General features: G+C 40.4%; 1 protein-coding gene across 4 annotated transcripts in view; it reads right to left on the reverse strand.

Annotated features, from left to right (window-relative positions):
• The window catches only part of LOC129639088 (fibrous sheath-interacting protein 2-like), a 72,144-nt gene that overhangs the window by 33,232 nt on the left and 11,405 nt on the right, over nucleotides 1-27,507 (reverse strand). For 3 of the 4 annotated variants that reach the window (XM_055563979.1, XM_055563980.1, XM_055563977.1), the window contains 4 exons: nucleotides 8,486-8,554; nucleotides 4,397-4,497; nucleotides 2,528-2,573; nucleotides 1,350-1,435 (listed from right to left, as the gene is read on the reverse strand). In XM_055563979.1, coding sequence (XP_055419954.1) covers nucleotides 1,350-1,435; nucleotides 2,528-2,573; nucleotides 4,397-4,497; nucleotides 8,486-8,554 — 302 coding nt within the window. The remainder of the gene's footprint in view (nucleotides 1-1,349; nucleotides 1,436-2,527; nucleotides 2,574-4,396; nucleotides 4,498-8,485; nucleotides 8,555-27,507) is intronic. The other variant, XM_055563978.1, reaches the window with a different exon arrangement.

Consider the following 27,507-nt stretch of genomic DNA (forward strand, 5'->3'; position numbering starts at 1 on the left):
TGCTTAGGTAATCATACAGGAAGAGAAATCCAGCAGAGTAGACTTTGCTTTTTCCTAGGCCTGAGAACTGAACACAAGCCACCAGAAGTACATTTCATGACACTGATGGGATGGGTGAAGTAAGCTGGAAAATAGTATTGGATTTTGTTGGATAAAAGTGGTCGTACTATTTCTCAAACCGAATTAGGTATTTGTGACAATTTGACTTACTCATATTGTCCAGTGTATTTTAAAGCCTTAAAAAACAGATGGTCTAAATTTGTTTATTGCTTATTTTTTGGATAACATATGTATTGATAGTATTAAGTTTCCCATCTATACTACACTCAGAAAATACTTTTTTTTCTGACTGTATAGTGAGGCATGGAGAAGGAAATGGCAACCCACTCCAGTATTCTTGCCTAGAGAATCCTGTATACAGAGGAGCCTGGTGGGCTGCTGTCCATAGGGTCGCATAGAGTCGGACACGACTGAAGCGACTTAGCATACATGCATAGTGAGGCAAGTGAAAAAAGTTATTAACTCCTGATGTGCAACTCATATATTGTCTTAAGGTAGTTAAGATTCTTTCTTCAGATACTGAGAATACAGATTATGCATTCAACATAGGATATAGGAAAATGTGTTAACTTTTTAGAACAGGTGAGTCATTTAATACAGTGCTAATGGAGCCAAGGATGTGGGTTTGAGTCTGAAAGTGAATGACCAATTGGTGACCCACAGAGATGACAGATGCTGTGACCAGAGGCTGTACCCTAAATGTTTGTTGTCAATTTCCCACCATCGACTGAGTGATCACTGACCACAAAGGCGAGAGGGTGAGGCTGTATGGCTGTTTCTGTACAACCCATCAGCATGAGAAGAGAAATGATTCACGAAAGTCCAGTATGTTGCTTCCTGTGTGAATGGACTTGAAGCTCATCTTTTAAGAAGCCTACATACCTAAGAGCTAAGTGAGAACACTCACATTGTTTCTGGTAATTTCTATTAAGAATTGAGACAAGTATTCAAATTTTGGGTCTATTTAACACATTTAAAATCTCAGGCTCACCTGAGATTTTTCTTCTGTTAGCTTACTAGTTGTTATTGATACTCCCTACACTTAGAGTATGGCAACACTAACACAACAGATAGCCATAAGCATTGGAAGTCTGAAGTAACAGGATTATTACTGTGGATTCGCATTTCAATTTTTTTAAATAAAATCTTACTATAAGATGCCTAATTTCAGGGAATAAGACTGTTCTGAATTGTCATTTAATGAATGAAATTGTGTTATGTCAGTCTTGATCCTCATTTTATACTTCATTGTTTCTGTGTGTATGTGGGACAAAAGAAAAGTTACTTGCCTGTTGTTTTGAAGTATCCTGTAGACAGTATCTACAGATACTTGGTGTTTTCGCAGAAACACCTGGACTCTGAAGTGTAGTAATTTCTAGGGAAAAGAAGAGGTAACTTTAAATATGAAAAAATCATATAGTTCTCCTTGCTGGGCTGCCATAAAGTCTAAGATTACCATAATCGAGAATGTATGTATTTATGGACATTAAGGCAGTATCTCCGAGTATAAGATCCCCTTTTGTGAAGTCCCCTGCTTACCAGCTTCCAGGGGCCACTGCTGCCATTAGGGACAAGCCTGAACTCCCTGGCTCTAAGTTACTTCGCCAGCTAAACTTCTCACCACTCCCCTGCCCTAGAGCAAACTGTTCTGCACTTCATTCAGTAAGCAAAGGGGAACCACAGAGGACTTTTGGGTAGAGGCATTATATGTTCAAACCTGTATTTCAGGAAGGTTACATTCACAGCAAAATGTAGGACAGATCAACAAGAAAAAGAAATTGGAGACTAATTATTACAGTGCTTAATGGCACAGGAAGCATGAATGGAAAGGAAGGGAGTTATGAGAGAATTTAAGGAGGCAGACTGGACTGGAGCAAATAGCAAAGAGTCAAAAATGACTCAGGTTTTGTGCCTGAATAAAGTTAGGAGGAACAGAGCGCTGGTTTGGGGATGAATATGGTTTTGCGCATGTTGGATCTGAGGTACTCATGGGCCGCCCAGGTGAAGATGTCCCAGCGCTCTTGGTAAGTGTGGAGGTTACGCGTGGGAATCTTTTATGGAGACGAACAGAGACTTAGCTAATCTCTAGTCCAGCCCTGGGAGATGGGAAACAGGATGGATTTTTATGTCTGGGGAGAAAAGATGGTAAAAGAGACCTTCCTGGGGAGACATCTCTTCACTGGGACTCTCTAATGGCCGCATTGTCAGGAACTTACAGAGGCAGTCACAGCAGAAACTCTAACTTCCTCACACCTTGTCGATTCCAGAAGGCCTATTCTCCCAGCAATCACTTAAAAATGTGATGCTTATATTTACAACCATGAATAATTCTTCTGTCTTCCTTTATCAAATTAATCATGGATTGTATAATCAGAGAAAAAAAGCATAACTTGGAAGACTATATGACACAATGAATTATTTAACCAAAAGATATCAGAGCAATTATAAATATTGTTCCTTTTCTTACCTCCATCATTTGAAGGATATGATGTCCTAATGGTTTCTCTATCTTTCTGTATGGTTTAACATTCAAGAAAAAAATTAATTAGTAATTCTTCTTCTAAAAGACACTTTTGCTGATTCTAAAGCAATCAGAATAATACAGTATCTTATCTCCCCCTTCCCCTCATCTCTACCTCTCTACTACGTGCTGGTCTCAATGCTAATACATATTATTAACCTCTTACTGGATATCTTTTACAGGTACCTCACTTTATAACTAGTTTAAAATGAAGCGTATATTGTACCCAGGTACGCTATCTTTTCCTGTCTTTTCAAACTTGCTACTTGTCTGTCTTCCACATTTTGGTTATAGGTATAATAATCCTATAACCAATAATAATCATCCAGTGCTCCATTCCAGAAAGCACAGAATTGTTCTGTTTATTTCAGATAAGGCTAGTTTAATCCAGTCTAATGTTTATTGAGTACACTGCCTGGAACTAAGATACATAATTCCTGACCTCAAGAAGTTTATCACCCAGTAGAAAAGACAGACAAATATGATGGAGGATAATGAGCTCTGAGATAGAAGTAGGCCTCAGCACTATGAGAGCATACCAGACCTGCACACAAAAATTAAATCATCACCATCGTTGTCATCTCCTTTTCTCTAGGTCCACACATCTGTTGAGTCACCAAATCCTGACATACTCTGACTCTGAAATATCTTAAATCTGTGGCCTCTGGTTCACCCTCATTGTCACAGCCTTAGTTCAGGCCTTTATCATTTTTATCTGGACTATCCCAGTAGACTCAAAACGATCTTGCCTCTAATCTCCTCTATGTAGCTATCTCACACTGCAACTAGAGTATCTTTTAAAACCCAAATCATTTGTATCTCACATCCTACTAAAAAACCGGCAATGGTTTTCTACTACTGAGAGAATGAATTCATACTTCAGCAAGGGATACAAAGTTCTGGCTTCAACCTACCATTTCAGTCTCTTCTGTCCCACTGCTCTGGTTTTGCTGGCTTGAGCTTTCATGCTTTCACTTAACACTGTAAGCCTGTCTGCAATACTGCCTCACTACATCCTCACATCTAACTCATCTGAAAACTTCCCACTCATGTTTCAAGACCTAATTCAATGAAAGTGAAGTCGCTGAGTCGTGTCCGACTCTTTGCAATCCCATGGACTGTAGTCTACCAGGCTTCTCTGTCCATGGGATTTTCCAGGCAAGAGTACTGGAGTGGGTTGCCATTTCCTTCTCCAGGGGATCTTCCTGACCCAGGGATTGAACCCAGGTCTCCTGCATTGCAGGTAGATGTCTGCTTTACCCTCTGAGCCACCAGGGAATACTACAATTCAATGAAGCCCTCCTTTTATAAAGCTTTTTTCGATTTCTCTAGGCAGGGCTATTTCTCCACACTTTCTGTGCTTCATATTTTATGCAAAGCAAAAATCTCCTCTCATTTGACTGTAAGGACTTTTGTTTATGTGTCTGATCCCTGGACAGTGCATCCCCAAGAGCAGTTATGTCTTTTCTATCTTTGTAGCCTATGTCACCTACTTCCCCCCTTTCCCCTTCCTTCTACCTTTCCCTACTTTCTACTAGGACCTGGCCCACAGCAGGTTGCCAATAAACATTAGCTAGCGTCATCATCATCATCATCATCAAATATTTGTTAGTTTCTGCTCAACTACATGGTACATTTAGCATGAAGCTGACTCAGAACCTTCTCTACCAGGAAGACTGTTCAGATCTGTGTAGAACTCCATTATTTCTAACCAATCAGTGCCATGCCCAGTGAATGGGGATATCCCCTAGAAAGAAAAATTAACCTGATAAATGAGAGGCCAATACAAAGCACCTGAGACATACAGCTCTCTACCTTTTGTTCTGTTGTGTTACTCTTTACATCATGTGGAGAATGCAACAAGGTTGATCTTCTTTCGGGAGTCTTTACAGAACTATACAAATGCTGGGATGGTCCTATAGGCAAATGAAAGAGAAATCATTTAATTTTTAAATTTGATTGAACTGTAATTGAAGTACAATAAACTGAACATATTTAAAATGTACCATTTGGCTTTGGCATATATATATATATATATGTACATATATAAACCCTTGAAACCATCACCACCATCAAGGTAAACATTTACATCATCCCCAAAAGTTTCCTTGTGCCCCCTTATAGTTCATCCCTCTCTCCTCTCCTATCTCCCAGGCAATCACTGATCTGCTTTACTATAAATTAGTTTGCATTCTCTAGAGTTTGCTATAAATGGAATCAAACAGGGGTTGTACCACCCTTTTTTTGTTGGGGGAGGGTGGTGATCTGGCTTCCTTCATTCAGCATATTTTGATGGTCATCAATATTGTTGCCTATATTAATACTTTATTCCTTTTTATTTCTGAGTAGTATCCCATGGTATGGATACACTAGTTTATCCATTTGCCTGCTGAAGGGCATTTAGGTTGTTTCCAATTTGACTATAATGCTGCTATGGACATTGATGTACAAGTCTTCATCTGAACATATATTTTCATATCTTGTGGGCACCTACCTAGGAGTGAAATGACTGAATCACATGGCAGATGTAGTTTAACTTGAGCTGCCAAAATTTTTTCCACAGTGGTTGTACCATTTTACATTCCCACCTGCATTGTCAGACAGTTCTAGTTGCTTCAAGTCCTTGCAAATACTTGGTATGGTCAGTTACTTCAATTCTACTAGACATTCTACTGGGTGTGTAGTGGTATCTCATTGTGGTTTGATTTCTTTTTCCCTAAGGAATAAAGATATTAAGCAGTGTTTTGTGTGCTTATTTGCCATCTGTGTATCGTCAGTAAAATGTTTGTTCATGCCTTTTGCCCAAGTTTATTACGTTCTCACATTACATATACTATGTTTTTCTATATTTTACACTTTTTTTACAGTGATCATGCCTTCTAGATGTAGGTCTGGAGACCACCTTTTGTTGTACTCACTTTTGGGGCTTGAGAAATGAGAAACAGCCATTATGCAACAGGGCTATTTTTTAAATTTTATATTACTTTTTCATTTTTGACTAAGTATAAGATCGCTACCCTCATCTTTCATAGGCTTTCACTTGCCTGGGGGTGGAGCTAGGGAAGGAAGGAGAGGTTAGAATTTTTAACAGGACAAATGCCATGATGAACACCCAGGTAATAATATTCAATATCTGTCATCCCCCAAAATGATGACACAACCAAGACATTATGCCTTGCAAGCCATGCAGTTGTCTCAAGAATTTCGTTAAATTTTATCTTCCTTTTTGTGTAGAAACATCCTGGAATGCTTGAGAAAATTCTTCATAGTGTCCTGGAGATACCCTTAGCTTACCAAATAAAGAGTTATCTGGGCTCAGGAAGAAAAAGGATATGACTTTAGGAAAGTTAGGGGGAAAATGTCCACTCCTTTAGCAGCTCAGAGATGGTGGGAAAATGGGAAGGTGGTGAGAGTGACTGGAGACCAAAGAAATCAGACAGGGCTTCACATTTTGCTTACTTTGGGCCTTGGTGCTTCAGATAACTGAGGTTAACAGAGAGAAAAGAAGAACTATTGCTCAGCTCTCTGTTTAAGACTCTAGAAAGAGATTTCCTTGGCTACCCCTACTCTGACTCTTCCTCCTCACTGGGGTCATGGACCCCAAACTTTGTAATACAGTGTGGTCAGGCAGAGCAAGGCTCTCGCCGAGGTTTTGCTTTCTTTTTCTTCCAGTTTTAAAACATTTCAGCTTTACTGACTTATATATAATCAGTTCAGTTCAGTTCAGTTGCTCAGTTGTGTCCGACTCTTTGCGACCCCATGAATCGCAGCATGCCAGGCCTCCCTGTCCATCACCAACTCCCGGAGTTCACTCAGACTCATGTCCATTGAGTCAGTGATGCCATCCAGCCATCTCATCCTCTGTCGTCCCCTTCTCCTCCTGCCCCCAATCCCTCCCAGCATCAGAGTCTTTTCCAATGAGTCAACTCTTCACATGAGGTGGCCAAAGTACTGGAGTTTCAGCTTCAGCATCATTCCCTCCAAAGAAATCCCAGGGCTGATCTCCTTCAGAATGGACTGGTTGGATCTCCTTGCAGGCCAAGGGACTCTCAAGAGTCTTCTCCAACACCACGGTTCAAAAGCATCAATTCTTCGGTGCTCAGCTTTCTTCAGAGTCCAACTCTCACATCTATACACGACCACTGGAAAAACCATAGCCTTGACTAGACAGACCTTTGTTGGCAAAGTAATATCTCTGCTTTTGAATATGCTATCTAGGTTGGTCATAACTTTTCTTCCAAGGAGTAAGCGTCTTTTAATTTCATGGCTGCAGTCACCATCTGCAGTGATTTTGGAGCCCCCCAAAATAAAGTCTGACACTGTTTCCCCATCTATTTCCCATGAAGTGATGGGACCAGATGCCATGATCTTCGTTTTCTGAATGTTGAACTTTAAGCCAACTTTTTCACTCTCCTCTTTCACTTTCATCAAGAGGCTTTTGAGTTCCTCTTCACTTTCTGCCATAAGGGTGGTGTCATCTGCAGATCTGAGGTTATTGATATTTCTCCCAGCAATCTTGATTCCAGTTTGTGCTTCTTCCAGCCCAGCATTTCTCATGATGTACTCTGCATATAAGTTAAATAAGCAGGGTGACAATATACAGCCTTGAGGTAGTCCTTTTGCTATTTGGAACCAGTCTGTTGTTCCATGTCCAGTTCTAACTGTTGCTTCCTGACATGCATATAGGTTTCTCAAGAGGCAGGTCAGGTGGTCTGGTATTCCCATCTCTTTCAGAATTTTCCACAGTTTATTGTGACCCACACAGTCAAAGGCTTTGGCATAGTCAATAAAGCAGAAATAGATGTTTTTCTGGAACTCTCTTGCTTTTTTGATGATCCAGAGGATGTTGGCAATTTGATCTCTGGTTCCTCTGCCTTTTCTAAATCCAGCTTGAACATCTGGAAGTTCACAGTTCACGTATTGCTGAAGCCTGGCTTGGAGACTTTTGAGCATTACTTTACTAGCGTGTGAGATGAGTGCAATTGTGCGGTAGTTTGAGCATTCTTTGGCATTGCCTTTCTTTAGGACTTATATAATAGACACATAAAATTGTAAGATAGCTAAAGTGTACACTGTGGTGATTTGATAAATATGTATACTGTGAAAGGATTTCTCCCCGCTTCCATTTAGTTAATTAACATCCATCACCTCACATATTTATCATGTTGTTCTTAGCAAATTTCAATTATACAATACAGTGTTTTCACCGATAGTCACCATGTTATACATCAGATCCTCAGACCTTATTAATCTTACAGCTGAACATGTGTACCGTTTGACCAACCTCTCCCTATTTCCCCTTAAGGTTTTGCTTTCTTAAGCCACTCTTGGTTCCCATGTGGTATACACATGGCCCAGGAAGGGCTGAGGGTCTAGCTGGGAAGCTCGTCAAGGGGAGTCACTGGGCTGGGGGTAAGAGGGCTCCTCCCAGAGTGTTATGGAGCAGGCAGTCAGGACTCAGGTGGCGTGGGAAATCCAGAGGGTTCTACTAAGCCCAGCGAGACCAGACCATGAGTCATTGCAGTGATGGCCAATTTAACTGTGAATGATGACAGGCCAAGCACTATATCAGTGGAGATAAGGGTATGTCTCTGAAGACCAGAGGAGGCAGAGGACAAATAGTCATCCGAGCACCCTTACTTTATTCTGCCTCCATGGGGCTATGGAAGCCAGTGTTCCCCAAAAGTCAATGTGCGTGTCATGCACTGGGGTCTTGTGAAAATGCAGGTTCTGATTCAGTACTGGGGCAGTGCCTGAGACTGTGCTTTTATAATAAGTGCCTCAGTGGCCCATACTGCTGACACGTAGAGGAGTAAGAACATAAGTCACACCTCTTGCCCCAGACAACACCTTTGGGAAAGAAGCACAAATGACTATTTTAGTATTTCTAATTATTTCCATTACTTTTTTGTCCTTGGTGTGACTTCTGGTGACCGGCAGTGACACTCATTTTCTTGATCTTTGGATAAGAAGCTTAAAATAATAAAAAAAAAAAAAATTAATAGTGGTGATGACAAAGATATTCAAGATAGATTCTATTTATCCTTTTATGCCCACTAGGGGGAGAACCATATCCTAATCTGTATATGGGGAGAAACTGGAGAGGGGACGTAGTAGGTCTCAGTGGGAGGCAAATTTGTACCCCAGAGGACAATGGAATTGGGACATGTCTGGAGACATTTGTGGTTGTTACAAATCAGGGAGAGGGATTTCTCCTGGCATCTAGTGGATAGGGGCCACGTATGATGCTACACATACTACAATGCACGGGATGGTTCCCATAATAAGCAATTATCCAGTGCAACATGCCAAGTGGCAAGGTTAAGAAACCTTAGGATAGATGTGATGGGGAGGCAGGACAATCACTTTTATAATATTATCTTGTATAGTTAAAGCTCTACTGCGCGGGGGGGCAGAACTGTCTTCTGGCAAAAGGGAAAAAACTCCACCCCTCTGTCCTGCTCAAGAAGAACATGGCTTTTTCTTTGTGTGGGGATGCAGACCAGCATAATACCTGTGCTAGAGACCCTGGAGGCCATGTGCTGGAGACCCCACAATGGCCATGACAATTCTTGGTTGTGCCTCAAAAATCTGGCTGAGGCAACCATACATATATACACCTGATTTGTGAAAAAGGTGACTGCCGTTCCTGTTTCTAATCATTTAGAAATAGACAAAAGGATTCTAAACTATATGTGTGCTAACTGGGTTTTCATTAGAGTTATGTATATTCCTTGGTGTTGACATGATAGAACATGATGTCTTTGTTACAGTGATAAGTCAATTTCATATGTGAAATAGACATCTTCATTCTCCTGTCACCTCTGTAATACTGTGAACATCAAGTTCTTTTATGTTTTCTTTTTCAAAAAGCATTTGAGGTGGGCACTGTTTAAGATGCCTACCTGAAACTTTCCTCCTACTGGAAGGGGAAGTTAACAGTTGAAGATGGAGGGAGAAAGCTGGCTGCTAAAGTGATGTACTGTCTCAGAGGCAGAAGGTTACACCCTCATCTCACTGAACTGAACTGTGAGCTTTTGTTACTGACTCTTCCTTCACAAACTTTTCGTTCCTTCCTCCCTCTCACATTGTGTTTACTGACTGGTCCTTTTTAAAAGTTCTCTTGAACCCATTCTCTTGCTCATTTCTTTAAAAGTGAAGTCTTTTCTGCTTTCCTTTAAAACTTCTTTTTATCTGGTTCTTTTCCCTTCTTTCTCTTTTGTCCCCCCTCACACATCTTGTCTCCTGTCCTCTCTTTTCTTCCTTTTTACTATTTAGCAACCCACTTTTAAAAAGTTTTTCATTCCTTCTCTTTCCAACTCTCTACCTTTCATGTATTGACTTTTCACTGGTTTCTCCTTTTCCACATCAGTTCTATGTGTATATGTGTATGCAGGGATGTATGTATGTATGTTTCTACCTATCATCTATCTACCTATCTGCAGTACCTACCTATCCCTCTACCTACCTAGCCATCTATCCATCTATATTGTATTCTTTTTTAAAAAACTGACTTCTACTTTTTAAACCCATCTCCCTCCATCACACACAATTGCACTTGGCTTTATTGGTTCTCCCCCTCATTCTCACATTGTCTTTTTCTGCTATTTCTCACTTTCCCCTACTGACTCATCACTTAGAAACCTCTTTTCTTTCTTCATTATTTCTTACTTCTGTTCCATCATCCTTTCTTCCTATCTTCCTTCCTTCCTTCTTTATCTTTGCCCTTCCCACCCTCCTGTCTTCCTTCCTCCCATCCTCCTTTTACTCTCTTTCTGCTGGCTCCCCTTTTATTTTTTCCTTCCTGCTCTAACTCTCTCATTCTCTTTTTCATGCATTCCTTCTTACTGGCTTCCACTTCTAAAATTATATACCTACCTACCTACTTACCTATCATCTGTATAACTGCCTACCTACCTATTCAGCTCTCAACCATTTATCTTTGTCTTTATTTTTGTCTTTGCTTTCCTGACTCCTACTTTTACGATCTGTCCCCCACCACACAACTGTTTTAGGTTTTTTGTAGGAAAATGGTTCCTACATTTTCACTCTTACATTCTCTTCCCTTCTTTAGCTTACTTCCCTACTGACTCATCTTTTATTTTTAAATTTTTATGTATTTTTGGTTGCACTGGGTCTTTGTTCCTGCTTGCAGGCTTTCTCTAGTTGCAGCAAACAGGGCCTACTCTCTAGTTGCGGTGGGCAGGCTTCTCATTGCAGAGCCAGACTCTAGGGCGTGAGAGCTTCAATAATTGCAGCTCACAGGTTCTAGAGTGTGGGCTCAGTAGTTGTGGCACATGAGCTTGGTTGCTCCACGGCATGTGGGATCTTCCTGGACCAGGGATCGAACCTGTGTCCCCTGTACTGGCAGGTGGATTCTTATCCACCGAGCCACCACGCAAGTTCCACCCTTTGTAAACTTATTGCCTGCTTGCCTTCCTCCTTCCCTCCCTATCTCCCCTACTTCCTGCCTTCCTGACCTCCTTCTTCCTTTCCTTCCTTCTCCTTTACTTCCTTCCCCCTCTCTTCCTCTTATATCCATTTTTTTGGGTTTCCTCTTTTAAACCTGTTTCTCTTCATCTTTTTAATATTGACTTTTAAAAACTAGATCTTCCACATAAAAATCCTGTCTACTTACCCATCTATCCATCAACCTACCAAACTACCTAGCTGTTCTGCATTCATCTTTATTTGTTTTTAACTGAGTTCCTCCTTTTTAGAGCTTTCTTTCCTCACTCCCTACAGCCTCCCTTTCTTCTTCCCTCCTTCCTGCCTCCTCTCACTTTCTCCTCTTTCTCTGTATTCTCCTCACTCCATTCCTTCCGTGGTCTCTGTCTCTCTTCTTTCCCCGCCTGCATGCATGTCTTCCCCCTCCCCTCCCTCGCTTCCTCCCTTCCGCCATCCCTTCCTCCCCTCTTACTGTCCACTGCCCCTTCGCCCTTTCCTCATGTCTTTCTTCCTTGCCCCTGCCTCCTCCTTTCCTTTCTCCATCCATCCACCCACGCTCGCTCTCTCATCCTCTTTCATTTGCTTCTCTCTCCTTCTGTCCATTCCTGTCTCCTTCCTCTCCCCCCCCACTTTCTCTCTCATTTCCTTCTTTCTTCCCTTCCTCCTTCCTTCCATTCTTCTTTTGCTTTGTTTATACTACTCCTTTTGCAAAACATTTTCTTTGTTTCCTTCTCCCTTTCTTTATACATTTTGCTATTATCTTTACTACTGCTTTCTCCTTTAAAAATCTGTTCTTTCTACCTATCTACCTACCTAGCTGGCTGGCTCTATATCCAGCCGTCAATCACTCTTAAATTGGCTCCTACTTTTAAAACTTTTTGGCCCGTGAGACATTCTTCCTTTCTTTCTGTGTCTGACTCTCCTTTTTTCTTTCCTTTCTGTCTCCCATTCTCGTATTTTTCTCTATTTTACATTTTGTTATAATTTTATTCCATTTGAAACCTCTCCTCTTTTTTGCTTTCATATGTCTTCCTTTCTTCCTTCGTTCTTTCCTTCTCTTACTCGATTTCTGTTCATCATTTTTTTGTTCCCTTTCTGTATTTCTTTCTTCTCTGTTAGCCTCCCTGCCTTCCTGTTTCCCTTTCCTACTTTACCCTATCCTATCCTGTCCTTTCCATCTTCCCTTTTTCTTTTATTCTCTGTGTACTGGCCCCTTTGAAAAATATTTTTTAACTTCTTTCCCTTTCTCTTTTTCTATCTTTTATGTACTGACTTTTATTTATTTATTTTAATATAAATTTATTTATTTTAATTGGAGGATAATTACTTAACAATATTGTATTGGTTTTGCCATACATCAACATGAATCTGCCACGGGTGTACACGTGTTCCCCATCCTGAACCCCCCTCCCACCTCCCTCCCAGTACCATCCCTCTGGGTCATCCCAGTGCACCAGCCCCGAGCATCCTGTATCATGCATCAAACCTGGACTGGCGATTCATCTCACATATGATATTATACATGTTTCAATGCCATTCTCCCAAATCATCCCACCCTCGCCCTCTCCCACAGAGTCCAAAAGACTGTTCTATACGTCTGTGTCTCTTTTGCTGTCTCGCATACAGGGTTATCGTTACCATCTTTCTAAATTCCATATATATGCATGAGTATACTATATTGGTGTTTTTCTTTCTGGCTTACTTTACTCTGTATAATAGGCTCCAGTTTCATCCACCTCATTAGAATTGATTCAAATGTATTCTTTTTAGTGGCTGAGTGATACTCCATTGTGTATATGTATGTACTGACTTCTTACTGACTTTTAGAAACTTGGTTCTCTTTTTAAAAATAAGACCTACCCATCCATCCAACCATCAATCATCTATCACTCACCTATCTATGGTTCTATCTATTTATATTTTATATACTTTCCTACTTATCAACCTACTCTCCTGTCAATTCATCCATGAATCTTATATCACTGAAATATTTTAACTGGCTTCTTTTTAGATTTCTTTCCCCACTGTCCACAACTGTGCTTAATTTTTTTATTAATGCATCCTTTTCAAGCCCTTCACACTCTGTTTCATTTCTTTTATATTTTACACTTTCTACAGGCTCATCATTTTAAACTTCTCTTTCCTCCCACTTCCTCCTTTCGATCTTGCCTCTTCTTTTTGTCCTTCTTTAAAAGCTTCTTTCCGTCCCTTCTAGCTCTGTGTCATTCATTGTCCTTTTCTCTTTGTCTTTCCTCCTCTCTTTTTCTCTCTCCCTTCTGTCATCCCTTTTCTCTCCTCTTTGCTTCTTCCATTCCTTCCCTACTTCCCTCTTTCCACTCTTCTTCCATTCTTTTCGCATTGTCTCCTATTTTTAAAGATTTTTCTTTTCATCACTATTTCTTTTTAGTGTGAAATTAATTTTATTATTATTAAAATATTTGTGTATTTGGTTGGGTCTTAGTTATGGTATGTGGAATCTAGTTCCCTGACCAGGAATCAAACCCAGGCCCCCTGCGTTGGCAGTGCAGAGTCTTAGCCATTGGACCACCAGGGAATCCCTCTTCTTCCTTCTTAAGCTTTTATACTGGCTTCTTTTTAAACTTCTCTTTCTCCCCGCCCCCCGCCCCCCATTCCGCTCTCCTTTCTTTACACTGTCTTAACTGGATTGTCCTTTTAAAGTTCTACCTACCTAGAGGGATGGAACCCAGGCTCCCTGCATTGGGAGCTCAGAGTCTTAGCCACTGGACCACTAGGGAAGCCCCTCCTCTCTCTTTCCTTCCTGTCCCTCCTCCCTTTCCTCGTGTCTTATTCCTTCCTCCTACCTCCTTTCATCATCCACCCTACCACCCTTCTCCCCTCTTGTCTTCCTTCATTTGTATTCCCTCCTTCTCCTTTCCTTCCTCCCCACTCCTTTCTTCTATTACTACTCCTAAAACTTTTTTCTTTCCTTCCCTCTCTCTTTCTTTATACAGTCTTCTCCTTACAACTGCCTTCTCCTGTAAAAACATTTTTCTACCTAAATTTCCTACCTATCTAGCTGGCTATCCACATAGGTATCAATCATTTAGCTTTATGTTACGTTTATTGTCTTCTACTTTTAACTATTTGCACATCACACAGTTGTACTTGGTTTTCCTACTTATCCTCCATCACACTCTCACATTCCTTCTCCTTCTGTATGCCATTCTTTTCCTTGACTCATCCTTTATAGAATTTGATTCTTCCTTTCTTCTTTTACTGTCTTCTTTGAAAAAACCTTTTTCTTCTCTCATTTTCTGTATTCTTTGTCCTGTCTTACTACTACTGGTTTCTCCTTTATGAATATCTATTATCAACCTGTCATCTATCAATGTATCATTATTTTACCATTTTAAACTGATTTCTTTCAGATCTCTCTCTCTCCATGCCTTCAATTATACTTAATTTTATCAACATCTCTTTTTAATCTCCTCAGCATCTCTCACTCACATTTTGGTTTTTATTTCATATTTTTTCCTAGCCTCATCCCTTTTAAAAAAATTTTATGTATTGGAGTAGGGTTGATTTACAATGTTGTGTTAGTGTCAAGTGAATAGCAAAGTGAATCAGTTATACATACATATATCCACTCTTTTTGTGTGTGAAATTTGAACAAAGTCTATATTTAATAACTGTATCACATGTTAATTTTCTGGGGTTTTTTTCTTTTACAACATAGTATTTCTTTATATTCTCAGAATTGAACTAGAAGTTTCAAGCCTCATTCAAATTTTTAAAAAGTCACTAAGGTTATAAACTTTCTAGACTTTTAGCAGGAATAACAGACGCAAAATACATGGAACTATATCAGACTTCTGAGTGAATGTATAAATTAGAAATCTAGCATTCTATTCATACTGAGTCAAACAAGTGGAATGCCATAAATGTCATAAATTTTTTAGCTAGGCAAAAATTCATAAGCTTTCTAAAAAAATATATATATATATATAATCCATACTATCTATCTATCTATCTATCTATCTATATACATGTATACAAAAGCTTTTCTACTATACTTGATAAAGGCTTGAGAAAGAACGTCAAAAATAAAAAAGAGAAATTGGAAAACATAAACTAAATGACATGGGAGCACTAAACATGAAATTAAAAAAGTGAAACAAATTAGATAAAAGTAAAAAATCATCATATAGTCCAGTTGCTTTTAAACATAGCTGCTCATTAGAAACACATCTGGAGCTCTGGAGAAAAAAAGCAATACCTGGGCATTTGTATTTTTCAAAAAATTCCAAGATTAATTCTGATATGCATCTGGATTTTAAAAAGTGATTACAGGTTTTTCTATTAAATAGTAGTTTTAGTGATGTAGAACTTTATTATTTTCTGTTGACCAATCATGATACAATGGTATTAAGTGAATAACAGTTAGGTAACCAAGAAGCACAAGCTGGAATCAAGATTGCTGGGAGAATATCAATAACTTCTGATATGCAGATGACACCACCCTTATGGCAGAAAGTGAAGAGGAACTCAAAAGCCTCTTGATGAAAGTGAAAGAGGAGAGTGAAAAAGTTGGCTTAAAGCTCAACATTCAGAAAACTAAGATCATGGAATCTTGTCCCATCAATTCATGGGAAATAGATGGGGAAACAGTGGAAACAGTGTCAGACTTTATTTTGGGGGGCTCCAAAATCACTGCAGATGGTTATTGTAGCCACGAAATTAAAAGATGCTTACTCCTTGGAAGGAAAGTTATGACCAACCTAGATAGCATATTCAAAAGCAGAGATATTACTTTGCCAACAAAGGTCCGTCTAGTCAAGGCTATGGTTTTTCCAGTGGTCATGTATGGATGTGAGAGTTGGACTGTGAAGAAAGCTGAGCACCAAAGAATTGATGCTTTTGAATTGTGGTGTTGGAGAAGACTCTTGAGAGTCCCTTGGACTGCAAGGAGATCCAACCAGTCCATCGGCAAGGAGATCCAACCAGTCCATCCTAAAGGAGATCGGTCCTGGGTGTTCACTGGAAGGACTGATGCTGAGGCTGAAACTCCAATACTTTGGCCACCTCATGCGAAGAGTTGACTCATTGGAAAACACCCTGATTCTGGGAGGGATTGGGGGCAGGAGGAGAAGGGGACGACAGAGGATGAGATGGCTGGATGGCATCACTGATTCGATGCACACGAGTTTGGTTGAACTCCGGGAGTTGGTGATGGACAGTTAGGCCTGGCATGCTGTGATTCATGGGGTTGCAAAGAGTTGGACATGACTCAGCGACTGAACTGAATTGAACTAAACCACAATAGTAAAAGATGTTCATCAGTTTTCACAATCAATAGTCAGACAAAAAATAAAAGATAATTACGATTGCAAGCCATAATGGAAACATGATTATCCTAACAATATAAAGCAATTACATACAATTTGGGGGGTTAAGTAGAGTGATATGGTAAGTGGAAGTGCATATATGCACGTGTTCTCATCCACCCAGCCAGTCTATGTCTTTTGTTTGGTGTACTTAATCCATTTACATTTAAGTTAATTATCAGTATATATGATACTATTGCCATTTCCTTAATTGTTTGGGGTTTATTTCGTGTAGGTCTTTTCCTTCTTGTGTGTTTCCTGCCTAGAGAAGTTCCTTTTGCATTTGTTGTAAAGCTGGTTTTGTGGTGCTGAATTCTCTTAACTTTGCTTGTCTGGATAGCTTATGATTTCTCCATCAAATCTGAAGGAGAGTCTTGCTGGGTAGAGTTTTGGTTGTAGGTTCTTCCGTTTCATCACTTTAATATCATGCTGTTTCCTTCTGGCTTGTCGAGTTTCTGTTGAGAAATCAGCTGATAACTTTATGGGAGCTCCCTTGTATGTTATTTGTCGTTTTCCCCTTGTTGCTTTTAATATTTTATCTGTCTTTAATTTTTGTCAGTTTCATTATTATATGTCCTGGTGTGTTCCTCCTTGGGTTTATCCTGCCTGGGACTCTGTGTGCTTCCTGGACTTGGTTGACTATTTCCTTTCTCACGTTTGAGGAGCTTTCAGCTATTATCTCTTCAAATATTTTCTCAGGTCCTTTCAGTCTGTCTTCTTCTGGGAACCCTATAATGTGAATGTTGGTGTGTTTAATGTTGTTCCAGAGGTCTCTTAGGCTGTCTTCGTTTTTTTTGTTTGTTTGTTTTTTTTTTTCATTCTTTTTTCTATATTCTGTTTTTCAGCAGTGATTTCCACCATTCTGTCTTCCAGGTTACTTATCCATTCTGCCTCAATTATTCTGTTACTGATTGCTTCTAGTGTATTGTTCATCTGGTTTTATGTTCTTTAGTTCTTCTATGTCTTCGGTAAACATTTCTTGCATCTTCTCCATTCTTTTTCTGAGATCCTGGATCATCTTCGCTATCATTAGTCTGAATCCTTTATGTGGGAGGTTGCCTATCTCCACTTCAGGTTTTCTCTTGTCCCTTCATCTGGGACATAACTCTCTGCATTTTCATTTTGATTAACTTTCTGTGATGTGGTTTTCATTCTGGCAGCTGCAGGATTGTTCTCTTCTTGCTTCTTCTGTCTTCTGGTGGATGAGGCTAGGGGAGTTGTGTAAGTTTCCTGATGGGAGGGACTGGCAGTGGGGAAAACTGGGTCTTGCTCTGGTGGGCAGGGCCATGTTCAGTAAAGTTTTAATCCAATTATCTGCTGATGGATGGAGTTGCACTCCCTCCCTTCCTAGGGGTTCCCAGGTGGCCCTAGTGGTAAAGAACCTGCCTGCCAATGCAGGAGACATAAGAGATACAGGTTCAGTCCCTGGGTCAGGAAGAGCCCCTAGAGGAGAGCACGGCAACCCACTTCAGTATTCTTGCCTAGAGAATCCCATGGACAGAGGAGTCTGGTAGGCTACAATCCATAGGGTCTCAAAGAGTTGGACACGACTGAAGTGACTTAGCATGCAAGACCCAGGCCCGGGGTCTACAGGCTCTATGGTAGGGTTAATGGCCACTTGCAAGAAGACTTACGCCAAGGGGCACCTTCCAGGACTGCTGCTGCTAGTACAGCAGTGAATCACTGCGACCCATGCCTCCACAGGAGACTCTCAATACTAGCAGGTAGGTCTGGTTCAGTCTCCTGTGGGATCACTGTTCCTTTCTCCTGGGTCTTGGCGTGTGCAAGATTTTGTTCATGTCCTCCTAGAGTGGAGTCTCTGTTTCCCCCAGTCCTGTGGAAGTACTGCAATCAAATCCCACTGGCCTTCAAGGTTAGATTCCCTGGGGAGTCTCAGTCCCTTTGTGGGATCCCCAGGCTAGGAAGCCTGATGTGGGGCTCAGAACCTTCACAACAGTGGGAGAACTCCTTTGGTATTATTGTTCTCCAGTTTGTGGGCTGCCCACTTGTCGGGTATGGGATTTGATTTTATCGTGATTGCACCCCTCCTACCATGTCATTGCAGTTTCTTCTTGTCTTTGGAAGTAGGGTATCTTTTTTTGATGGGTTCCAGCATCCTCCTGTCAATGTCTGTTCAACAGCGAGTTGTGATTTTGGTGCTCTTGCAGGAGGAGATGAGCGCATGTCCTCTACTCTGCCATCTTGAACTGGAAGCTCCCTCATCCTTTCAAAAGTCTTACTTTTCTTTTCTCCCTCTTTCCCTCCATTCTCTTTACTTCCATTATATTTTATTCTGTCATTCTTGTTCTATGCATTCTTTACTGGTTCCTCCTTTTAGAACTTATTTTTTTTCTCTCAAATTTTTTGTAATGATATTTCTTATTTTCTTTTTTAAACAACTTCTTTGTCTCTCTTCCCCTTTCTTTTCTTCTCTCTCTTCGAAAAAAAAAAGTATGTATTTATTTTTGGTTGTGCTGGGTCTTCACGGCTGTGTGGGCCTTTCTCTAGTTGTGGCAGGTGACGGCTACTCTCTAGTTGTGGTGTGCAGGCTTCTCACTGTGGTGGCTTCTCTTATTGTGGAGCATGAGCTCTTGGGCACGCGGGCTTCAGCAGCTGCAGCTCATGGGCTCTAGATCACAGGCTCAGTATTTGTGGCAAATAGGCTTAGTTGCTCCATAGTATGTTGGATCCTCCCAGATCAGGGGTTGAACCCATGTATCACTCTCATCTCACACTCACATTTTTTCTCTTTTGATTTTACTCTTTTTCCTAGCGACTCCATAACCTCTGTTTCTTTCCTGCCTCAGTCTTCTTTTTATCTGTCCCCTTCCCTTCTTTGATTCTTTCTTTCCTCCCCACTCTCTTGCTCCCTTCTTCATATTTCCTTTCTTCTCTCGTTTCTTTTTTATTCAATAATGTTGTTTTCCCATCCTCTCCCTCAGTGCTTCACCCTCTACCTTTCTTAATTCCTTCTTTCCTCTTTCCTCCTTCTTTCCTCCTTCTTTCCTTTCCTCCTCTGTCTCTAACTTTTCCCCTTCCATTCTCCTTTTATTCTCTTTTAGTGTCCTCTTTTTAAATCATTCTTTCCATCCATTTCTAAGTTTTTCTTTCTTTTTTATTGGCTTCTGCCTATGAGTGTCCTTTCTATATGTGTGCATGTTTGGATGAATCTATCTCTGTCTTTTCTTTCTTCGATCATATATTTGTCTTCCTTTGCACATACCTACATGCCTAGCTGTCTATCTGGCTATCAATCGTCTATGTATGTTTACTGTCCTTTACTGACTTGTACTTTTAAAATCTCTCCCATACCACACACAATTGTACTTGATATTCTTACTCACACAGTCTCTTTTTTAAGACTTTGCATATATTATGACAGTCATTAGTGACACAAGCTGTAAAATATTTTTCCATACTTTTGAGCTTTGCATGTGATGATTCTTCATCAGTCACTGTGGATAAATTATGTGAGTTTTGTTTTTGTGTTTTTTTTTTAACATGCATTCAACTAGATATGATTCAGAATAGATGAATACTCCCTTTGCTTAATTACAGTTAGCTAAAAAATTGCCTGACAGCCCACCAAACAGGATTTGCTTTAAGACCAACCCACAGAGTCAACTGGAGACTGAGTGCACTGGGACCTGCTGGGTCAGCCGTAGTAGTGTTTAGCTAATTGTATAGAGCATTAACCCCTGGAAAAGCGAATGGCAACCCACTCCAGTATTCTTACTTGGAGAATCCCATGGACAGAGGAGCCTGGTCAGCTACAGTCCATGGGGCTGCAAAGAGTCAGACATGACTGAGTGACTAAGCATACATCCTAGCGCATAAAGAAGAAAGTCCTGGTTGGAGACACGAGGCCTGCGGCACCAGCTGTGGACCCTCCATGATGTGACTACACAGCTCCATCTGCAAATGTCTGTGGGGTGACCACTGAGGGGGCACACAGCTGTAGGCAGGCATTCTTGGGGCTGCATACATTGGCACAGTGGTGGGGTGGGTGGGTGGGTGGTGACAGGAGTTGGGGAGTGGGCAGTTAGCAGGGTACTGTTTGGAAGGTAGGATGTGCTCCAGGATATATGTTGAGGGAAAAGGCTGGAGCTGCTGCTGTATAGCCCATGGCGAAACCAGCCAGATAACCAATTCCTTTGGAATCTGCATGGGGAACCCCACAAGAACCCAGGCTATAAACAGGATTGGTGACTTCAGGCCCCTGGGCTGGCAGTTGGGCTTGGCAAGGGCCTGCCATGGAGGCCTGCTCCCATGAGAGGCTGAGTCACAAGGCCTGTGCCCTGCCTTGCCTGGGCTCCCCGCCCACTCTTTCTTTCTTTTTCTTGCAGTCTCATCTCTAAACCTTTGCTTTTATCCCTCCTCTCCCTCCCTCCCCACTTATACTTTTAAATTTTTAATTATTTATGCTTTATTGCATATAGTTGTTAACAATGTTAACAATGTTGTGTTAGTTTTAGGTGTACAGTAAAGTGATTCAGTTTCTATGAATCACACTTTTCAGATTCTTTTCTTATATGTTATCACAAAATATTGAGTATAGTTCTCTGTGCTATACAGTAGGTCCTTGTTGGTTATCTATTTTAATTTCTTATACTTTTTAAGTGACTCCCCTTAAAATTTTTTCTTCTGTCTTCTGCACTTCTTTTATACTGCCATTCTTATTGGCTTCTATTTTTAAAATCTGTTTCTTATCTAGCTATCCAATCTTCCTATCTATTTTAATGTATTTTTAGATCTGTCCATGACTTTATTTTCTCACTAGTTTCTCCTTTTCAGCATTCTCTTGCTGCCTCTCACGATCACACTATGTTAGCCTTTTTCCCAGAGATTCTTCCCTTATAAACTTTCTTTCCTGCCCCTTTCTTCCTTTTATTCACCCCTCCCTCCTTCCATTCCTACCTCTCCCCCTTTCTTCTCTCTTTTTATATCCATACACCTACATACATACATAAATACCTACTTACCTAGCTATCTATCCAGCTATTAATGATCTATGTTCATTGTACTCTTTCTGTACTGACTTCTACCTTTTAGAACTCTCTCCCACCCTGCACAGTTATACTTAATTTTCTTACTGTATCTTCCTCTCTCATTCTCCCCTCTTATTCATGCAATTGTCTTCTGAAACATCCTCTCTAAACTGATTTTCTTCCTCCCTCCCTGCTTCCCCTCCCTGCCTTCCTTATTTCCTTCCCTCCCTCTCTCCCTTCTTCCATTTTTTAAAATAATGTTTTGACTTATTTATTTGGCTGCACTGGATCTTAGTTGTGGCATGTGGGATCTAGTTCCTTGACCAGGGATCAGACCCAGGAGTGCAGAGCCTTAGCCACTGGACCACCAGGAAAGTCCCTCTTCTTCCTTCTTACATTTTTACTGGCTCCTTTTTAAACTTCTCTTTCTCCCCGCCCGCCCCCTTCTCTCCTTCCTTTGTACTGTCTTTACTGGACTGTCCTTTTAAAGTTCCACCTACCTAAACCTGTGCACTTATCTTCCTTGCTATGTACCTATCAATCATCTTCATTTTACTGTATTTTTATTGACTTAAAAAATCTGTCATTCTCCCCTTTCCCAACTGTACCTGAGTCTCTTCCTTTTAAACCTCTTCTTTCCTAATTCCTAATTCCTTTCTTTCCACTATTCCTGGCTGTGTCTCTCTAGCTCTCCCTTTCACTGTGTCTCTGTTCTTTGCTGGCTGCCTGCATCCCTCCTTTCCTTTGTCTCCCTCCCTGACCATACATCCTTCCCTTACCCCTTCTTCTCGCCTTCCTCCCTCCCTCTCTTCCTTCTGCTTTTCCTGTTGAGTTTTCTGACTTGCTTTTTTAATTTTAAGAATGTCTATTAATAATCTCTGTATATACATTTTTTTTTAATTTTCTTTTGTGACTGACTTCTTTTTAAATTCCCCTTCCCCACCTAGTGTGCTAAGTTTCTCACTGGGTCCTCTTTTTCAATCTCCTCTCCCTATTTCAATTATTCTTTTGTTCTCTTTGTCTCCTTTATTCTTTTAACTTACTCCTAGCATCTTAACTTCTTTATTTTCTTTTGTCCCCTCCTTTCTTTCTTTCTTCTTTTTTTTTATTTCCCGTGTCTCTTTCTCATTCCCTTTCTTTCCCACTCTGTATTTGTTTCCTTTGCCTCCATGTATGGATGCTTTCTTTTCTTTTCGCTTAATTTTACTGTATTTTCACAGGGACCTGGTTTTACACTTTTTTGTTTTCTTCTCATCTTTCTCTTTTCAACACTATCTTTCCCTATTATTTTTTTTTACTTGGCTTCTTTTAAAATTATACTCTATTTTCTATCTGTTTATCTATCTTTTACTGTCTTCTTCAACAACTTCTCTTTAAATCTCCCATCCCCAAAGTCCTACTTGAGTTTCTTACTGACTCCATCTTTTCAAGCTTCTCTCACTTTCAAACTCTTTCTCCTTTTACTTTCTCCTACCAATTCATTCTATTTCAAGTTGCCTGCCTGCTCTCCTTCCCTCCATCCCATCTTCCCACCTTCTTTTACTGTTTTTCTTCCTGCCTGCTGCGTTTCATTTTTTGCTAAATTTTTCTTATGCTTTTTTTATACCTCTTTTTTTTTTTTTTTTTTTTACTGGTACTTCCTATTTATAGTCTGTTCTGTCCCTCTGACTGCCTGCTACCAAACTATAAATCATCTATTTTTTAATCTATATATTAGGGTCTTTAAAAAATTATTCCTTCTCATCTTTGAATCTCTTTCACTTGTACAGACCATTGTACTTGATTGTTTTTCTTACTGGCTACTCCTTTTCAAACACTTTCATGCTCATCTTTAATCTCTTACCTTTTCCTTTTTGAATGACTTGTCCTTTTCTTATTTTCCTCTCATTCATCCTCTTTTCCTTCCTTTTTCCATCCTTTCCTCCCCCTCCCTTTCCTTCCTTCCTTTCCTCCTCTCTCCCTCCATTCCTTCTTTCCTTTCTGTGTATCTATTGCTCCCTTTTTTCACTGTGTCTTTCTTCTCTTTTCCTGTCTTCATTCCCTCCCTCCCCCTTCTCTATATATCTTGATGGCTTTCTCTCACTCTCTCTGGCTTTTCTGTCTTCTTTGCCTGCTGCCTGCAAGCCCTTGTTCCCCCTCCTTCCCTCTCCTTCCTCTTTGCTTTTCCCCACTGCTTCTCTCCTCCTCTTTCTTCCTATATTCCTCTCAATTTCCCTCCACCCTCTTTTCCTTTGTCCTTCATTACTTTTCTCCTTCTTATCTTTCTCCCTCTAACAGCCTGTTCCCTCTGTCATAGCAGCCTCTCTACTCCTTCCCTTCCTTCCTCTCCTCTCAGTGTCTCCAGTGTTTAAACACTCTTCTTTACTTCTTCTTGCTTTTCTTTTCTGTATTGTCTTTTTTTATTGGCTTCTTTTTACAGTCCTACCTATACCTATGTGTTTATCTAGGTATCAAATCATCTATCTTCATTTTACTGTATTTTTTATTGGTTTTTACACTTTAGCTGTACCTCAGCAACACACCACATAGAATTTTATTTGATTTTCTTACTGGCTTCATTTACAAAACCGTTCTTTCTTCTCTTTCCCCCCCAAACGTTCCTTCTATTCTTTTTGCACTGTGGCTCAGATCATGAACTCCTTACTGCCAAATTCAGACTTAAATTGAAGATACTGGAGAAAACCACTAGACCATTCCGGTATAACCTAAATCAAATCACTTACGATTGTACAGTGGCAGTGAGAAATAGATTTAAGGGACTAGATCTGATAGACAGAGTGCCTGATGAACTATAGACGGAGGTTCATGACATTGTACAGGAGGCAGTGATCAAGACCATCCCCAAGAAAAAGAATGCCAAAAAGCAAAATGGCTGTCTGAGGAGGCTTTACAAATAGCTATGAAAAGAAGAGAAGCCAAAAGAAAGGGAGGAAAGGAAAGACATACCCATTTGAATGCAGCGTTCCAAAGAATAGCAAGGAGAGATAAGCAAGCCTTCTTTAGTGATCAGTGCTAACAAATAGAGGAAAACAATAGAATGGGGAAGACTAGAGATCTCTTCAAGAAAATAAGAGATACCAAGGGAACATTTCATGCAAAGATGGGCTCAATAAAGGACAGAAATGGTATGGACCTAACAGAAGCAGAAGGTATTAAGAAGAGGTGGCAAGACACAGAACTGTACAAAAAAGATCTTCATGACCCAGATAACGATGATACTGTGATTGCTCACCTAGAGCCAGACATCCTGGAGTGCAAAGTCAAGTGGCCTTAGGATGCATTACTACGAACAAAGCTAGTGGAGGTGATGGAATTCCAGCTGAGCTATTTCAAATCCTACAAGATGATGCTGTGAAAGTGCTGCACTTAATATGCCAGCAAATTTGGAAAACTCAGCAGTGGCCACAGGACTGGAAAAGGTCTGTTTTCATTCCAATCCCAAAGAAAGGCAATGCCAAAGAATGCCCAAACTGCTGCACAATTGCACTCATCTCACACACTAGCAAAGTGATGCTCAAAATTCTCCAAGCCAGGCTTCAGCAATATGTGAACCGTGAACTTCCTGATGTTCAAGCTGGTTTTAGAAAAGGCAGAGGAACCAGAGATCAAATTGCCAACATCTGCTGGATCATCAAAAAAGCAAGAGAGTTCAAGAAAAATATCTATTTCTGCTTTATTGACTATGCCAAAGCCTTTGACTGTGTGGATCACAATAAACTGTGGAAAATTCTGAAAGAGATGGGAATACAAGACCACGTGACCTGCATCTTGAGAAATCTGTATGCAGGTCCGGAAGCAACAGTTAGAACTGGACATGGAACAACAGACTGGTTCCAAATAGGAAAAGGAGTTCGTCAAGGCTGTATATTGTCACCCTGCTTATTTAACTTATATGCAGAGTACATCATGAGAAACGCTGGGCTGGATGAAGCACAAGCTGGAATCAAGATTGCCAGGAGAAATATCAATAACCTCAGAGATGCAGATGACACAACCCTTATGGCAGAAAGTGAAGAAGAACTAAAGAGCCTCTTGATGAAAGTGAAAGAGGAGTGTGAACAGTTGGCTTAAAGCTCAACATTCAGAAAACTAAGATCATGGCATCTGGTCCCATCACTTCATGGGAAATAGATGGGGAAACAGTGGAAACTGTCAGACTTTATTTTTCTGGGCTCCAAAATCACTGTAGATGGTGATGGCAGCCATGAAATTAAAAGACTCTTACTCCTTGGAAGGAAAGTTATGACCAACCTAGACAGCGTATTAAAAAGCAGAGACATGACTTTGCCAACAAAGGTCCATCTAGTCAAGGCTATGGTTTTTCCAGTGGTCATGTATGGATGTGAGAGTTGGATTATAAAGAAAGCTGAGAACCCAAGAGTTGATGCTTTTGGACTGTGGTGTTGGAGAAGACTCTTGAGAGTCCCTTGGACTGCAAGGAGATCCAACTTGTCCATCCTAAAGGAAATCAGTCCTGGGTATTCATTGGAGGAACTGATGTTGAAGCTGAAACTCCAATACTTTGGCCACCTGATGAGAAGAGCTGACTCATTTCAAAAGACCCTGATGCTGGGAAAGATTGAAGGCAGGAGCAGAAGGGGACAACAGAGGATGAGATGGTTGGATGGTATCACCGACTCAATGGAGATGAGTTGGAGTAGACTCCGGGAGTTGGTGATGGACAGGGAGGCCTGGTGTGCTGCAGTCCATGGGGTCACAAAGAGCTGGACACAACTGAGCGACTGAACTGAACTGAACTAAAGCCACCAGGGAAGCCCCCTCGGAAGTCTCCTTTTTAAACAGCCCTCTTCCCCAAATTGTACTTGGATTTTTTACTTACTCTTTCTTTTCAAGCCTCTTATACAATCACATTCCCTCTTTTTACTTTACTTTTTCCTACTGTCCCATCCTTTAAACACTTACCTTCTTTTTCTTTGTTTTCTGATTTAATTCTCTTTGTCTTTTACTTGCTGCCTTTCATCCTTTTGCTTTACATTTTTTGTCTTCCCTCCTCCCTCCTTCACCCTCCCCCGGCACTTGCCCCATCCCTCTCGCTCCTTTTAAACTCACTTTTAAGGGCTCCTCTTCTGAAACGTTTCTTTCTTTCTTTTTTTTTTTTTCTCATCTGCTGTCTTGTTTTGTACTTGCATTTATTTCTGGGTTACTCTTTTAAAAAGTATTCACTTATTTGGCTGTAGCAGGTCTTAGTTGTAGCGTGTGGTGTCTCTGGTCTTTGTTGGGCGTGTGAGATCTTTAGTTGTGCTATGCAAACTCTTACTTGTGGCATGTGCATCTACTTCCCTGACCAGGGACTGAACCGGGCCCCTTGTATTTGAAGCACAGAATCCTAACCACTGGACCACCAGGAAAGCCCTCTGGATTATTCTTTTAAAAGTTGGTTCTACCTATCTATTATCTATCATGTTTATTTTACAGGTTTTTTTAATTCCTCTGACTCCTTTTGAAGTCTCTCTCTCACACAGTCACATTCTCTTTTCATTTTATTTTTTCCTGTAACTTATTCATTAAAAATTTTTTCTTTCCTTCCTTCCTTTTCTCCTTTATTCCCATTTTTAATAGCTCCTTTCATGCCTTTTCTTTTGCTTTCTCTTTTCTTTGTCCGCCTGCATGCCTGCCTTCTTCCCTTTCTTTCTTCCTATTTTATTCTCTTTTTACAGGCTTCTCTTTTCAAACTGTCTGCTTTCCTTCTCCCTTTCTCTCTTCCTTCCTTCTATTTTTTTTGTCCTGCCTTTTTTACTGGCTCCTATTTTATAAACTCATCCTATTTACCTCTTTTCTATATTTCTTTCCTCTCTCTTTCTCTGTCCCTTCTCTCTTTCTTCCATGGTCTCTCTCTCTATGTTCCTGTACTGCTTTTCTTACTGGCTACTGGCTCTTCCTTTTTGAAGTATGTTCATATTTTCTGCCTTCCATCTATCCATCTTCCCTCCCTTCTACCTTCCCCTCCCCCCTTATTTAATGCTAGTCTTCTGTAACTTTTGAAATCCTTCTCTTTCCTTATTGTACTATACTTTTTCTCTCCCTTTTGCTCTGTGTCTCTGTTTCTCCTCTTTTCATTTCCTACTTTGCCTTTTTTATCTTTTCATTTTTTGTTTTATTTTATTTTCTTTTACTGACTTTTTAA

This window comes from Bubalus kerabau, chromosome X (genome assembly GCF_029407905.1).
Source record: "Bubalus kerabau isolate K-KA32 ecotype Philippines breed swamp buffalo chromosome X, PCC_UOA_SB_1v2, whole genome shotgun sequence".
NCBI classification, from domain to species: Eukaryota; Metazoa; Chordata; class Mammalia; order Artiodactyla; family Bovidae; genus Bubalus; species Bubalus kerabau.